The following is a 16,345-nucleotide window of genomic DNA, read 5'->3' as shown; positions in this document are numbered from 1 at the left end:
GAACTTGCCTGACCATGATCAAGCTTTTCAGTTTTCTTTACTATCACAGCAATTTGGTCAAATGTGCTTCTGCATCGACTGATCCATATAAAACATGGGCTTCTATTGACTAATTCGGCGCACTTATTCACAAAAATAGATAAACAAAAATGTAAATAAATACGGCTACAAAAACTGCGAGTCGTTTCCCCGGTTGTTCGCTGGGTGCCAGTAAAAGGCTGTAGGTCTCGCGATACTGCTCGTTTTCTCGCCGGTGAGGAAGAGTCACGGAAGAGGCGGAAGGGTCCCTGACGGCTCAGCAGGCTAAGCATCAACCCAAACTGCCCGGCTAACGGCATTTTACCCAGGATTACAGGTCGGATAGACGCCCAGACTGAAGGTAAAACACAAGGATGCACAGCACCTCCTGCTTATGTGGTTCATTATCCGGTTATTTTTACTGTAAAGGCTTCAGAAAGTGGCCTCCTGCCCTTAGCCGTTAGCAAGGCGTAGACAGCAGTGCAGCTGGTAGCCACTTGGCTCCACGGCGGAGGGGGGACTTCGGCGGTGGTTCCGGGGGCTCCGGGGGGCACAGAGGACGGCTCAGAGGGGGCTTCAGCTGATGGAGTTTCATACGGGTGGTGCGGCTGAGGGCGCCCTCTCCGCGGGGCTGTCATGGTGTTTAAAGCTAACGCTGGGGTCGGGGTTAGCCGGCCAGCTGCGAGCTCAGCCTCTGCTTCCTCCTCTGAGCTCCCCCGGTTTGTTTGGAGGCTGAGACCAGGCTCAGAGGATCACAGTGACCCGGGCTCTCAGACCGGGGATGGACCCCCGTTAGGTATCCACCTAAAGAGTTCAAAGTTCTCTGGGTTTTTTGTTTGTTTGTTGTTTTGTTTTGTTTTGTTTTTGTTTGTTTTTTATTTGGATTATTGGAAGCCCCTGAGAATCACAGAGCTTTTTGAATTATTTAAAATTTCCAAAAATTGACTGAGCTGTGGCAATTCTAATTAGAGTGGCTTTTGCCTCTTTTGTCGTACACGTTGCATTACAGAAGTGCATAATTAAGGTCGGGTTGTCATAATTGCTGAGATATGCAATTCTTTCTAGTTCTTTCATTAGTCATCAGAATAATACAAAACTTTGGCGATAAAGTGCAAGAACATTTGCAGCACTATCTTGCAGCAGCCACCAATGTGCAAGACTGTCTAAAACAGTTTTTTCCTCCACAGGATCACAATGACAGCCGCACCTTACAACTACTCCTACATCTTCAAATACATCATCATCGGTGAGTGCCGCTCTCTGTGTTTGCTGCTGGGACTCTACCAGAGCAGTTTTGCATCCTCATTTATCTGACTGTAGCTTCCTCACCCCCTCCCTCCCTAAAAACCCACTTTCTTTTGATTGGACTGCATCTGGAAGCCTGTGGAGAGGCAGCACTCAGTGCTGTGCTTCCAGCAGAGGGCTCTGTGAACAGATTCAGTGTTTTTGAGTGACCAAGTGGGTTTTCTGTTTATCTGTTATTAATATCATGTCCTGTTATTAATACTGGTTTTCAGTCATTTTTATTCAAAAAAGGGTTTAGTAAACAGAACGTGTACAAAAACCTGCATTTAGTTTTATACAAACTGTTCACAAACCTTGAACCACATGGGCCTCAGGTGTTTCATTCTGTGTTTTCATTAGTTTGTTTCAGTGTTTGTGTTTTGCTTGCTGAGGTTTATGTGAAAATAGAATAACATGGCATTTCTTTTTATCCCATAATTTCATGAGTTCAGTTTCTTTCTTTTTTTAAAAATTTAAAACCAACTTACTGAATAGCAAATTAACAGGTTTATTTATTCTTTTATTTCTTGCTAATTATTTATCTGGGTCCACCTGCAGCACTTTATGAATCACTGATTCACACAGTCCTTACTCAGCCCACTTTCTTCTGATTGGCCAGTTTCCAGAAGCCTGCTGAGGGGCAGAACCTTGTGCTTGTGTCTGAAGCAGATGGAGATCATAAATAAAGAGGATTTTGAACTGTGAATGCAGAGCTGCTCTGGTAAAGTCCAGGAATGTAAATGTAGAGCAGTGAGCGAGCAGAATAGAACGTTTTTTTTCATGGCCAGCACTCACCTATGTTTGTGTGTCTGCAGGAGATATGGGCGTTGGGAAGTCGTGTCTGCTGCATCAGTTCACAGAGAAAAAATGTGAGTGCCTCTCTCCTCCTTCTCTCCTTTTTTTATTTTTTATTTTTTCCCCCTCAAGTTTAATGCTTCTGGATTTTTAAAAAGTTTGATTGTAATGTCAGACATGATGAAGATGAGAACCCCCATCAATGATCCAGGAGAAATGAGTTAGACAGGAGCTCAGAGGGCTGCACAAGTCCATGCTGGGCTGGCCTAATACCACGTTTTGCTCCTTAGAGCTTTAATTGTAATCTGCAGCAAATACTTAAAGTAGGAGGTTTAAATTTGGGGTGAACACATGGATATCTGTTCAATGAATGAGTATATTTACAGCAGGAACAGCTGTAGTTTAACCTCTTAAAAGGCAGAAGATGAACCTGCACTATTACCACAATCGAATTATGTGAAAACTGTCAAATGTTTTCTTATTCCAGCTGCTTGAATCTGAGAACATTTTCCTTTTCTTTCTTTCAGTATGACAGGAAACAGAATACATTTCGTTTTGATTGTGTGTTGGGAAAAATACGACTTTGACATCACCACAGACTGAAATTCTTGAATTAATAATAAAACTAGCATTCAGTTCAGTTTTATTACAGCGTCAATTGAGACACCGGTTTCCTCAGTGTGCTTTATGTAGTAAGGTAAAGACCTTGCAATATTATCAAGGAACCCCAGTGAGTGGCACCTGGCGATGGTGGGAAGGAATAACTTTGGGGTTGAAAGGAAATAAAAGTAAGAAAGGAGCATTTAGTGATGCTGTTTGTGTTTTTAGGTCTTTTATTTTGAAAGCCAAGGGCCAGAGATCCTGTTCCAGTCATGTTTTAAAGTCTTTGTTTATTTTTTTATAATAATTTCAAATATGTCAGTTGGGAATTCATCATCATCCCAGTTTAATACCAAAGCTGTAAGAGTCAATAAGCTCATAAGCAGAAGATTTTATGCACTTTTTCAATAATTCAATCAGAATCAGAAGGTTTTATTGCCATATGGGTGAACAGGTTCACAACATTAGGAAATTGCTGCAGTGCTTCGTGCTTACATAAAAACAAATAAGTATAAAAACTATAACACAATATTACACAACTATAACACAGTATTACAAAATATACAGAATATATACAGTACAGTAATCATTTAGTGCAAAGCAGTAATAATGAGGGAGCGTCAGGCTTCATAAATGTGAGAATTTATTGGTTTTCTTTATTTTAATAGAACACAAAGCCTCTTAACTGTGGAAACATTTAGCAGGGTTTTTTATCATGACTTTGAGATGATGAGAAAATAAGCATGAAGCTGTTTTTAATATTCAGTGTTAATAACGCTAAGAAAAAAAATTTGATTTTTATCACTTTTTGAGCTTCCTGCAGATTTCGGGACTCTAAAGATGATGCATATAAAATGCATTTTAAACATAAACACTCTGAACTCAGATCAGTTTAAAATGTTTTTGTACCCTGTGTGGCAGTGACGAGCCAAATGGGTGAACAAGACGAGAAAAAATTTTTTTTTTCTCAGAGTTGATTTGTATCATTTGGTGGCTCTAAAAGTAAATTTAAAAATTTGCTTTTTTCCGTCTCTGCAAAGGAAGTAATTTTTACCATTGGATAGCTTTTGGTGACCACACCTTGTTTACTTCCTGTGCACCACTGTGATGTCACTGTGATATGTGTATATGTGCAGTCATGGCGGACTGTCCTCACACCATTGGGGTGGAGTTTGGGACGAGGATCATGGAAGTCCACGGGCAGAAGGTGAAGCTGCAGATCTGGGACACAGCCGGTCAGGAGCGCTTCAGGGCCGTCACCAGGTCCTACTACAGGGGGGCTGCCGGCGCCCTGATGGTCTACGACATCACCAGGTACAGAGGTGGGCGTGGCCAGATGGTTTGGAGTGCTCACAGTCCGCAGAGCCAGAGGAGGAGCATCAGTGTCCTGTATTGTAGTGAAAGTGCTGAAAGACCTCAGAAAAACAGTCAAAAGCAGCCATCGTATTTCCCTACAGGGACACTTTGCCCTTAAGTTAAATCTGCACATCTCCTCTGGTCTGCAGAGCTGTGTATTTAGCTTTTTGGTGCAAGTTGCCCAGTTTTGGAGGTACCAGCTGTAGAAAGAAAATAAATTTGGAAAAACAGCAACTTCTCTTTCCAGAAATCCTCAATCACACTTTGTTTGCAGAGCACCTTTCACAGAGGTCAGCATGCGTCACAGGGGACCAGCAGACTAATAAGACAAAAAGCAATAAAATAAATCAAATAATATGCAGTGAAAAGTCATTTCAAATAATGAGAAACGTCCAAGAAATAAAAGCAGATTTAAAATGGCCTACATGTAGGACAACCAGTAATATAATTAGAACCATTAGAAAGCAGATTAATAATAAACTAAAAGCCCGTCCACATAAAGTCATGCTAGATTAAATACATTAGATGCATAAGCTCTAGTCTGATTAGAAATAAGATGCAAAATTTTAAAAAGTTTTAGGCCTCAGAAAAATCCACAGACCCTGCTGTGAGCAGCTTATCAGTTAGCAGGAGGAATCTCGCATTGAGGCGTGATGCGAGGCTCATGACAGGAAATGAAAATGAATGGCACCCCACCCACCCCAGCTGAGGTTTTTCATTTTGCTTGTTTTTATTTTGACATCAGAAAGAAAAAAGTTCCTATGTGAGTGCCATTTTTGTCGATCACATGTATGTATGATTTTCGGGGGTGACCGTCCCTTTAAAAGCACTCAGTACTATTATGCATTATGTCATGAAGTTACTGTTGATGTATAAATGCAGAATTACAAATTTGATGTATTTTGAAAAACGTTTAATCCTCCAAGCTGCCATCCATCAGCCCAGGTGGAGGCTTTGACGATGTGAGGTAACGTTTGAATTTTAGGTTCAATCTACAAAACAGAGATCCTCCCTGAGAGGGAGCAAATGCAAAGTCTCTGATTTCATGGAGAACCTTTGCAGATTGCCTGACTGGGGACCAAGAACCGGTTCCTTTTTAGGATTGTTGTCCAAACTAAATATTTGTCAGACCATGACTCTGACTGCACCCTGGCTGTCGGTGCTGCTGCTGTGTGTGTGCTGACTTTAAGAATAACTGATTTTTTTTTTTGTGTGTTTGTGTTCAGGAGAAGTACCTACAATCATCTGAGCAGCTGGTTGACGGACGCTAGGAACCTGACCAACCCAAACACAGTGAGTGCACACACATCAGTCTGCTCATCAGTGAGGTTCGGTGCTGAGAATTTTAAATGCTTGAAATTATTTTTAGGCAGATGAGGAAGCCAAATGCTTTAAAAACTGAGTCTGTGGTCAGACTGAACCAGCAGAACTGGTGGGGTTTAAGACAGAAGTAAATAAGACTTAGTAGCCATACAGTATTACAGACTCACCTGGGGTAAACAAGCTGTTGTTGCAACATTACTCACCTTTAAAGCATGCAGTAACCCTGCACAGGTAATCAACAGCTTTTAAGCCACCGTGTGATGCGCACTTTTACCTGTCAAACATTAAATCTTCTGTTTAGCTCCGACATGAAAAAATGTTAGTTTTAAGTGATCCGGGTGAAATCCTGCTGCTCAGTCTGTGTGTTTCCTGTGTCGTAGGTGATTATTCTGATCGGGAACAAGGCTGACCTGGAGGCTCAGAGAGACGTGACGTACGAGGAAGCCAAACAGTTTGCCGAGGAGAACGGTGAGACACCTGCTCGATCCCCAAAAGGCTCAAATATATGTTCAGCAGCAGAAAACAGGACACAGACTCACTGACTTCTGATTTCTGCTTCCTGTTGATCAGGTTTGCTGTTTCTCGAGGCCAGCGCCAAGACGTGAGTACAGCATCACAGATGAGAACCTCGTCATGGGTTGAATATGAATATTATTTCATTCAAAAACCACAAAGTGCTCCAATGAAATGCATGAACATGTGGTTTTACGGTCTTCGTGATGACTTACTCACAGCCTTAGTTGGTGAACTGTTGTATCTCAGAGCTTTCAAAGAGATCTAAAATATCTAATCTGTAAATATTTCAAAAAGTACTGAGGATTTTGGCCTCCTGCTTCTTCTCCAGAGGGGAGAATGTGGAGGAGGCCTTCCTGGAGGCAGCAAAGAGGATCTACCAGAACATCCAAGATGGGAGCCTGGACCTGAACGCCGCAGAGTCAGGAGTCCAGCACAAACCTTCGGCACCGCAAGGAGGACGCCTTAACGCCGACAGCCAGCCGGCTAAAGAAGGCTGCAGCTGTTAACCACAGACAGAAAGTACAAACACATCAAACAGACCAACACACGGACTCCACCAGGCACTAACAAGAGTCTCACATCCAGTACCGGTCTCCATTCTTTATTGGCACTGTTCAACCATCTATTTTCAAATCCAGACCTCAGTTCACTACCCAAAGCAAGATTCAGCAGTCTGCCATCCATTCAGGACTTCACCAACTTTGACCAAATCTGGACAACCAGAATCTAGAAACACACAATTCTCCAGAGTGTTTACCAGCTCTGAATGGGTCCCAAATCAGGACCAACCTGCACCTCCACCAGATCGTTCTGCTCAGATTAAATCACTCTTTATCCATATTCAGTCTTAACCCAAACCTGTGTTAATCTGATTCTTATAAACCCACAGCGCTTTAATCCCAAATCCAGAGAATCCCTCTAAGATTGGACCGCTTTCCTGACCTCGTTATGATCGAGGATGCTTCAGCTCACATGCAAGGCACGCTTACCCCAAAGGCAGTCCAAGAATATGATTTAGAATAACTCTGAAACCAGACTCTGAAGTCTCTTCTCAGTCTGGACTCTGCTGATTTGAGTCAATCACAGGTAGTTAACATTTGGTTTTGAATAAAATTTGTGCTTCCCCTTAAACAAACCAATCAGAATGCCTCAAATTGGACCAATCCAGATGAAACAGCAGGACATCACAATGGACGCATCCAAAGTTGAACCTGGATCACCAGTCGGGTACCAATGGCCTGAATGTAGGCCAGGCCTCGACTGTGCCAAGTCCAGAATAGGGTAGACTGGTATTAAAGTGAAGGTATTATAGATTTAGCATCTTGAAAGACTGAGAGACTTCACTCTTGGTCCAAGTCCACATTGTTCTAATGCCCATTTCTCACTTCTGCATTTATATTCATGTCTTACATGTGTCTGAAATTCCATCGATTTGTTTGCTCTACCTGGATATTTCAGCTCACCTTGAATTCTTGATGCTCAGCAATGAGAAGGCCTGCCTGGAAATTTTGTTAAGGTTGTCGGCGTTTACGGTCATCACGCAAAAATGAACGGGAAGACAGAACGCAGCGAGAGCCAGCGGACGTTTGTAATCTTCAGAACCATAAAACCCACTGTAGAGCGCGCTGAAGCTGGGAGGACTTTACCCACATGCAGACATGGTAGGAATGTACGATTGCAGGCTTTTAAAGTTCAAACAGTATGTTGAACTTACCATCTGCTGATCCCGTTTTAACTCAGTCTCTATAAACAGACATCTGAATATGAAGCTGTAGAATTTGCACGTAAGAGACAAGATTTCAGGTACCATGAGCTGATTCTGAGCACAAAAACAGGGAACGCGTTTGCCAAAATTTAATACCTAAACCATCGCGTATCGTGACGGCATTTTGGCTTTTATTGGCGTTTTTAGTTTACCTGCATTTATAAACGGTGAGCGGCTGCATCCGAAACACTCAGCCGGCCAGCAGAGCTGCCAGGTCGTTTCTTTGGCCAGTCCTGTGCAATATAAGAAGCGACGGTATATTTCATATTTTGTATAACATTGTCTGAATGCATGAAAATTACAGGAGCTTGGAAAAGATTGGAAAATTGCTTTAGGAAAGTCCTCATATCTGAGTTCAGAAACATATCAGACATAGGTTGAGGACCCGAAACCCCGTCCGAATCCGACATGCATAAAAATTAATTTTCAACAAAGAATGACTGAAGGGCAGTCAAAACCCCACACCATCAGATTACACTGAAAATTATCTGCATCAGTCCCACCCCCCCCAAGCTCCACCCAGTAACCAAACCGCCACACTTTGCTTTATAAAATCCTTAAACTCCTGTAACTCCGAGTCTGCCGCTCTGTGAGGAGATGAAGCAGCTGATTGATGAAGAACCTGAACCTGAATGTCACAACGGTCCCTCGCTGGATCACGAGTTCAGGATAGATTTTTATGAAATGTCTTTTTTTTTTTTTTTTTTTTTTTTTTTTTTTTTTTTCTTGCTGCTGTTGTTGGTTTTAACCAAATAAATACGGGATGTTTCCACAGCTCCCCATTGTGGCCATTGTTTTGCCTCCCTTCATGTTGGTGCATTTTAAAGGGAGGGAAAGTGGCACAGGTGGAAGTGACTCTTAATTTATTCCTGCTTGTTTCTGTTTGGTTTTGGTTTCCATATTAGGCCAGGATTACACTTTACCCCGGTGTGTTCCTCTGGTTTCTGTTTCATCACTGAATGGTTGCACTGCGGTGGAGACATCACTGCTTTGATTATGTGTCAGTTTAAAAAGTTCCACTCCTGATGTCTGCAGGAGATTTTGCTTTGTGAACAAACTCGATGCCTTCTTGTGTTCTGGATCGAGTTCCTGAGCGTCGACATCCTGAAGTGCTTTAAAGTTTTCTTTAGTGGCACCAAAACTATTAGAAGTTAATTCATGGTGTTAGAGTGATCGCAGGAACCACTTCTGACCGTTCTTCTCTCTGTAAAACTCATTCCTGTGCTAAAGGCTTCAGAAAGCCACAAATGCAGCTCTGCTAGATCTTGTACTTTTAAAATCACTTAAAGCAGTGGGAGCGGTGAGGGAGAAGATCTGTAATTTTTAAAATGCACCAATTAACACAGCTTTAACCTGAAATTAATCCGCCTTTATTTACTCTTATTTACACTAAAATTAAGAACCGTAAAAGTGTAAATATAAACATGGATGGATCTAAAGGTACTTTTTGTATGATCCTCTGAACTTTTGGTCCTGCAAATCCTTAAAGCTTAAAAAGCCTTAAAACTTTCACCACCAGGGGGCAGCATTACACCAGCAGGTGTACTACTGTTTAACGTTTCCTTTAGTCCTGCCCCCTCATCCTGAAGAGGCTTTGCCTTTTTTCAGCCAGGTGTTCTTATCACAGTGTTCTTGATGACTTACCTGGTTAAAGGTTAAATTGACTCACTGCTCCACCCTGTGGTATTATACAAAAGTGCAGCCTACCGCTAACGAGCCGAAGTCGACTTACTCGCTTTGTCTCTTCAACGCGACACATTTTGAACATTTTACTAAAAGCTTTCAGGTAATTTTGGGACTTTCTAGCACAAGAATTTGCAAAAAGTATCCGAAATCATTACACTAACATTTTGTAATTATGTTTTAATGTGTTTAAATTACGTTATTTCTACATTCCTACAGTTTTGCTGCACTTTTTTCAGAAAATTGGAAAATATGGCATTAATATTTTTCAGAATGTTTTAAAGTTGTCTGTAATATTATAACCAAATAAAATGACCCCAAAAATGTAAACTGATTAAAGCCAGGAAACCAAAAGAAATGATAAATGACCCTGTTTTTATTTTTTTGTATTTATGTTAATTATTTGCATTTTTACCACACATTTAACATCAGTTTAGTTTACTTTCAACTCTGCAGCTCATTTAACTGGTGACCTTCGTTTCCTCTGGGATGCTGTACTGTCATGATGTAGTTTAGGATTTAAAGGGGGCGCAGTTGGTCATTTACCACTCGCGACAGTGACACCGTGGTTTAGATTCAGGTCCCGCTGAGGCCACGTGTACATATCAAGTAGAAACGTCAGTGTTTGAGGACTTCAAAGCCAGAGGTCCTCGCAGAGTTTCACCTCAGCTTCTGGGTTTGATGCATCCACATCTGTCTGAATAGGGAGCGAGCGATCGGTGTGACGTCACTCTTCACTGCCCTCTGATTGGTGGAAAGCAGCATTCTTTGACTATAATGCTTGATTTATGAATGAAGCCCCTTTCACAAGTGCACAAAGCCTTTCAGTTCTGCTTTTCGATCAACTTGCAGTTGCTGTAAAAATTAAAAACCTGAAGTTCGTTCTTTACTGTGAACAATTCACAGCAACCGAAGAGAAAGCCAACAAGGAGTCACAGAATTCCCTGGAGTTCTGTTCTCCAGCTTTCCTCGCTAAAGCATTTCCAAAAGTCTTAGTTAAACTGAAGGCGTACGGCTGCCAGCAGGCAGCAGAAATCTGGTGTTTAAAATGGGGAAAAATAATTTAGGATGGACTCCATCGTTACGCTGTTCACGAATTCCAAAGTTTTATGTAAAAATGAGCTGAGAAGGTGCTGCAACAGAAACCATTCATCTTACAGCAAACAACTTCATAAGATACAATTTTTTTAAGACATAAATGCAGTACATAAACAAGTTACTGATTTTTTAATTGTTCCGTGTGCTTGTAGCAAACTCATTAGCCTGATCAGCCTGAGGGGGGCGCTGTGTATAACTTAAACAGTCAGTAAATCGAATAAGGATCGCTATGGAAAGTTGGCGGCTCGCTTGGATTGTTTTCCTGTAACGTCTGTTCATTTTTTTTTAATCTGAAAGTAAAGCTTCTTTGATTGTTTATATCCTCAACCTGAATGATTTTCTCATTGTGCAACCATGGAGACTCAGTAATTTGTAAATAAAGTATAAATATGCTGTACATATGCCCACGACTGCTTCCTCTGTCTGCCTGTAGAGGGCACTGCTTTCTTTCAACTGTCTTTTCTCAGTTCACATTAAATCTAATTATTACTAAAATTTCACTACATTCAAACTGCATTAGATTTTTTTTCTAAGTGTGACTCAAAGCAGGAAGTCCGTTTTTACTGCAAACACAAAAAACACTCGCAGGTCTGGAAATAGGATTTATTCACGTCCATCATCTCTGCGTTAATGTGAACTGGAAAGTCAGAACAATGGCAGTAAAGTCACTTTGGGCAGTTCCTCGGATCATATCGTGTCCCGTCTGCATTCAGACATCAGTTTATGCTCCATTTTCTGCTCCTATAAACAAAAAGCGACAGTTCCTCGCAGATTGATCAAAGAGGAACAAATCCATCGTTTGCATTTTCTGAAGTTTCAGCTTCTGAAACGAGAACTTTTGTTTTAACTTTTGATAGACATAAAATTGAATCTGATAAACATGTTTTAAATTGTTTTGGCTGATTATTAAAGGCAGAATAATCGATATTTCCATCGGTGATCTGATCTGACGTCCTTCGTTGCTGGTCACGTGACTTTCAGCCGAGGGAAACACGGCGCGCCACGTTAAACAGGAACAGAACAACTTATTGGACAAACCCCCTCGGCTGTTGCATGTTGCCATGGCGACAGGGTGAGTGTGTGAGGGGGCGTGTTCTCAGCAGTCCGGGTTTGATTGACAGCTGACGGCGTGGCGTCACTACGTGGTTCTGCTCTTGGAGGCAGGTTCTGTCTCCTGCTCGTACTCGATCTCCACGTAGGATCGCTTCTTCCTCACTGCTGCGCCTTTCGCTGGAGATTTGCCCTTAGACCTCGAAGCCTTCATCTGCACCTCCATCTCCTCCTCCTCCTCACTGGACTCGTCCTGCTCCTCCTCATCACTGCTCGTCTTCAGCTTGTTCATGTCCTGTGAAGATGAAGTCGAGTTATTTCAGTATTTTCTTTTGGAGTTTTATTCTATTTTATGTTCTTAAATCATTCTATTTTGTAAATGCGTAACTGCACAGCTTTCTGTTCGGGAAAAAGGTAACGAAGCTTTTTGAATCCTTTGAGCCAATAATTAGGTTTAAGGTCACATACCATCGAGGAGCTGCAACCACCCACATATGAAAGAATAAAACACATTTCCATGTGTTTGGTTTTATCTTAAATTGTCCCCTGCTTCCTGCTCAAAAATAGCAACTGAGACCATAAACTCATCAGGATATATCAGCTGAGCAGGAGGCTCATTGTCTCAGAGATGATCGGCCCCTGCTGGTTATTATAAAGAATGCAAGTTGGAGGGACCAGGTCAGCTTCATGAATTCCCCCAGATTTACCTCAAAGTCACTCAGGTCACTCTCCTCCACTTCTTCCTCTGCTACAAATTCTCTCTGCCCGACATCCTGCGTGCACAGGAGACCCTTTTAGAATAAAGTTTTATAAACAAATGTGTTTAGTCTGCTGATGTAATGAAAGCCTCCTCCGTCACCTCATCATCCTCCTCCTCCTCTTCCTCCTCAGACTCTGACTCGCTCTCCTGGTCCTGCTGCTCTAGCGCTCTGTCGAAGGCGTGCGCGGGGAAGTTGTAGATATCTCCATACTGAAAACACAAACACATGCGATGTGAGTTCACCTGCAGGATGGTGCTCAGCATGGGCGCTGTGGCGACGGCGGCGTACCGTTCCCTGCTTGAGTCGTTCCAGCAGCTCCTTCTCGATGGCGTTATCGAGCTGAGCAGCAATCAGAGCCTTCTCCTACAAAACACCAACAAAGAAGAAACGACTGTCAGAGCTCCAGCTTAACAGGAAGTTAGCTGCTTCCTTTCAGACACAAACTGACACTTTACAATGAAGCTGTTTGTCAGATCATTCATAACCTGGTGTCAAAAATGAGACGTGAATGAGAAAGAAGTGATGCCCACAGATAAGGAATTAATACAATCTGTTCAATGTAATTCACATAAAAACAGGAGGTAAGGTAGTCGCTGTATTCAGGCTCAGAGCAGCAGCCATGAAGACTTTCTGACCTTTGCAGTTAGACGATTTTAATTAGAGGAAATGTTGAGTCTGTATGAACAGCCTGACACAGCACAAGAGCCAGAAGTCCTAAAATACTACAGGTTCATGTTAAAAGGTTAAGCCATATTTTATTCACAATAAAGACAGAAAACATATCAAATGTTTATTCTGAGAATTTTTTCCACTTTAAGGAAAATAGAAGATCATTTTAAATTTAATGGCAGCAACATGTCTCTAAAAAGCTGGGAGTGAGCAACAAACAAAAGAAACCAGCTGGAGGAAAATTTTGCGGGTAATCAGAACAGCAGCAGGTCAGGAACACGATGGGAACAGGTTCACTAACCTGCAAAGACCTGCAGCTGCAAGCTGTGAACAATTTCAGAATCATGTTCTGATATTTTGGTGGCTTCTGTTTTAATTTTTAATGGGAAAATTCTGACTCCACCAAACGGAGCTGCCAGTAGCTTTTAAGGTGGAACGTTCTCTTGTACGAGTTAATGCAGAGTCAGCCATCCCATCTTAAATATCAGTTTGACAGCTCTTTGTCAGCACTGCCTCAGGGAGGACTGAACTCCTGCCATTTCCTCACTTGGGGAAAAAAGCTCTGCTCTGACCGTTCCCACTCTGTGGAAAACTGGAGCTCAGCTCCTGATTTTCCTGATGTGGTTTTCGAGGTAAATGTCCACAGTGAACTCTCACAGTCTGACTGCGACTCTGATCTGTGCAGCTGTGAGAGGTGCTGATTCGCTGTTTGTAACTTTAAAGTCGTCACGCCTTCATTTCGAGGCGATTTTAAAAACGCTCACCTCTTTCCTCCTTTCTCTGGTCTCCACCTTCCTGCTGAGAGGAACCAGCTTCCTCCTGAAACACAGAAACAAGCAACCTGAGCACAGCAGGAGGAGATACAAACTGCTCGCACTCATGTGACAGCACGCAGTACCCGCTGTACTTTACATACTGCAGTGCGGTCTGAGTACTCACTGCCTCTTGAGGACCAGTTTGCGCATGCGGATCAGGTACTGGGTGATTTTGGTGAACCGCTGTTTGCATTTGTGTCGGATGAATCGAGGCCAGTAGATCAAGTTCTCGTCGATCTGTTCCAGAGCTTTCTCGTAGTTCTTACTGAGTTTCACCTGCACACACGCAGACACACACATGCACACAGTGATGAAATAAAAATGCTTCCAAGTTTTACCGATAAAGCCAAAATTGGAACCAAATCTAGTCTCACACGAGCAGATACTGTTTGAATCATCCAAACTCTGATGTTAGAGTTTCTTTTAAAGAATGAATTCATCATTCAATCAATCTTTATTACTCATGCAAAACCATACAAACCCCAGAATGATCACAGTCCTGCGATCACACAGCTGCTTCAGCATCTCCACAGCTGGCTTTAGTAATTTTATTGATAAACTTGATCAACCCTCATTGACTTCATTTACACAAGATTTCCTAACCCTGCTTTGACCTCCTGCAGCTTCAAACCATCCTGAGAACTTCAGGGCAGATATGTGAAGTCATGGTACATGATGATCCACCATGTTAGCTCCTTGCTCACCTTCTCCCACATCCTGGCAGGAAAAGCCGCCCTCTCGATGACCTTCATGTAGAGGAAACACTGCCCTGAAACACAAACATTCCCCACGTTACTCCTGAGATCTGCTGATCTGGGATCTGCTGTTAAAGGCTGAAGCAGAGCGTGAAGACACACCTTTCTCCTCTCTGATGGTGGCGTACTGGCTGTTGGCGAGCGGGCAGGCCGAGCGGTTACACAGGCCCGTGATGTTGTACTCATTTCGACAGAAGTTCTGACTCTTCGTCCTGGACAGAGAAACGGAGACTGAGGCATTTTATGTTTGTCTCAAACTAACTCCAGCTGCACACGCATCATCAGCATCATCATCACACCATCTCATAGTCATCAGGAAATAGGAGGAAAGTCCAGCCGTCAATCACCTGCATAACTAAATCCAACCTGTGTGAGACTTACTTCACTTTGAAGGAGCAGAACTGCGTGTTTCCGATGATGTCCCAGATCACCTGCAGGAAGCCATCACACACGTTACTGACATCCACACAATCAGCTGATTTTAAAAAGCACCAGCTGCTCCAAAACCTAATGTGTTTTTCCTCTTTAAATGACTCATGTTTTTATTCACGTTTATAACTTAACTTCTATTTATTTTTTACTTGAATAAGTCTGTTTTATGAAGGTACTGTGTGCTGAAGTTTTATGAAGTTATTTGGGATGAATACAGTTCATCATTTTTAGCATGTGGAGCCTGAAATGCGAAGTTCTCTATGTTGTTCACACTGAGCTCACAGAGAAAAGGATGATGGCCGAACTGAGCCGCACACAGGCCTCTGACAGACTCTGCTTTGTTTCATGTTGTAGCGCTCAGTCCGTTTTCTGAAAAGTTAAAAACGACAAAGCTGAGGTTTTTTTTTATAGAATTTGGTGTGACCGGAAAACCGAGCGACCCCGTTGAGCCTCGCGCTGCGTTTAAATGCCTAGTTTATCCCCGGATAAATGAGTGACAGTAACTGCTGCAGCTTCGCTGATAGACCTGCTTAAAATTTTATCTTCGTTCACCTTCGGTGAACCTGATGGACCTTTTCGGAAGCCCTCACCGGCCAGCTAGCGTTAGCATTCAGCGCACATCATCATTTATATGAGTTCGTCATACTTACGTCGTCGTGCTGCATTTCCGGGTCCGAGTGGCTCTCAGCCTCACACTGTTTAAAATAATATTTAATAAGTCACGTTAAACTTATGGTGCTTTTTCCGAGACCTGGAGCCACATGGACTATCAGGCAGACACCATGATATTTGGACGGAAACTGCATAGGATGTGACGTAACCCCGGAGGAAGTATCGCGATGCTTTCAGATGCGGAGCATGCTCAAGATAACAGTGGATATCCCATCCTCTTAGCAGGGGGAGATGGTGGTATTTACACCTGCCAGGACCTGCCATGTCAGTGCTGGAGGCCCAGCAGCACCTCTGCTCCCTCAAACTATCAGAGGACTTCAAACTCCTGCCTGGAGAGCTGAGGAACCTCCATCCTGCACCACCGAGAGCATCCTGAGCGGAAGCATCTCCGTCTGGATGGGGAGCTGCACCTAGTGTGACTGCTCGGCCCTCAGGAGGAGGTTCATTCAGCCAAAAGGACCATCTGGTCCAGCCTCTCAAACCTGCAGGAGGATGCAGATCCAGAGCTTCCACAGCACCATCAGGGAGGAGCTCTCACCATCAGAACAACTGACACCGAGATCTAACCCTACCCCATCATGCCACTGCCAACCATGCCACATGCTGCCACGACACTACCAGCCACCACTCAGCTACCCACCCCTGGACTATGGCTGAGCTACTAAGGATAAGAATAACTTTATTGATCCCAGTGGGAAATTCATATGTCTGACAGCTCATCTGCTATTTTTATGAGAGTTGAAAAGCCTGATG

General features: G+C 42.9%; 2 protein-coding genes across 2 annotated transcripts; one reads left to right on the top strand and one right to left on the bottom strand.

Moving 5' to 3' along the window:
- Positions 1-229: 229 nt before the first annotated feature.
- On the top strand, positions 230-10,835 carry LOC115775931 (ras-related protein Rab-14-like). Its single transcript, XM_030723459.1, has 8 exons — positions 230-379; positions 1,206-1,264; positions 2,118-2,171; positions 3,834-4,011; positions 5,280-5,346; positions 5,757-5,844; positions 5,947-5,977; positions 6,221-10,835. The coding sequence occupies exons 2-8, from the start codon at positions 1,213-1,215 to the stop codon at positions 6,396-6,398; spliced, it is 648 nt and encodes a 215-aa protein (XP_030579319.1). The 5' UTR covers positions 230-379; positions 1,206-1,212; the 3' UTR covers positions 6,399-10,835.
- On the bottom strand, positions 10,794-15,713 carry mak16 (MAK16 homolog (S. cerevisiae)). The gene is made up of 10 exons (XM_030723458.1): positions 15,571-15,713; positions 14,870-14,919; positions 14,591-14,700; positions 14,438-14,502; positions 13,858-14,009; positions 13,683-13,737; positions 12,538-12,612; positions 12,348-12,458; positions 12,196-12,261; positions 10,794-11,783 (listed from the first exon to the last, which is right to left on the bottom strand). Exons 1-10 carry the CDS (start codon positions 15,583-15,585, stop codon positions 11,577-11,579), a joined length of 906 nt encoding a protein of 301 aa, XP_030579318.1. The 5' UTR covers positions 15,586-15,713; the 3' UTR covers positions 10,794-11,576.
- Positions 15,714-16,345: the final 632 nt, after the last annotated feature.

Source organism: Archocentrus centrarchus, unplaced genomic scaffold (genome assembly GCF_007364275.1).
Source record: "Archocentrus centrarchus isolate MPI-CPG fArcCen1 unplaced genomic scaffold, fArcCen1 scaffold_26_ctg1, whole genome shotgun sequence".
NCBI classification, from domain to species: domain Eukaryota; kingdom Metazoa; phylum Chordata; class Actinopteri; order Cichliformes; family Cichlidae; genus Archocentrus; species Archocentrus centrarchus.
Note: the sequence above shows the minus strand (reverse complement) of the source record. Positions and strands in the feature narration are given on the sequence as shown.

What these genes read in the sequence shown, in the direction of transcription:
- LOC115775931 (XM_030723459.1), top strand. Translation starts at nt 1,213, where the DNA reads ATGACAGCCGCACCTTACAACTACTCCTACATCTTCAAATACATCATC. An exon ending in ATGGTCTACGACATCACCAG is followed by an intron (nt 4,012 to 5,279) that starts GTACAGAGGTGG and finishes GTTTGTGTTCAG; the next exon opens with GAGAAGTACCTACAATCATC. An exon ending in CTCGAGGCCAGCGCCAAGAC is followed by an intron (nt 5,978 to 6,220) that starts GTGAGTACAGCA and finishes CTTCTTCTCCAG; the next exon opens with AGGGGAGAATGTGGAGGAGG.
- mak16 (XM_030723458.1), bottom strand. An exon ending in CTGCCAGGATGTGGGAGAAG is followed by an intron (nt 14,010 to 14,437) that starts GTGAGCAAGGAG and finishes GCGTGTGTGCAG; the next exon opens with GTGAAACTCAGTAAGAACTA. An exon ending in GTGACCTGAGTGACTTTGAG is followed by an intron (nt 11,784 to 12,195) that starts GTAAATCTGGGG and finishes TCATCTTCACAG; the next exon opens with GACATGAACAAGCTGAAGAC.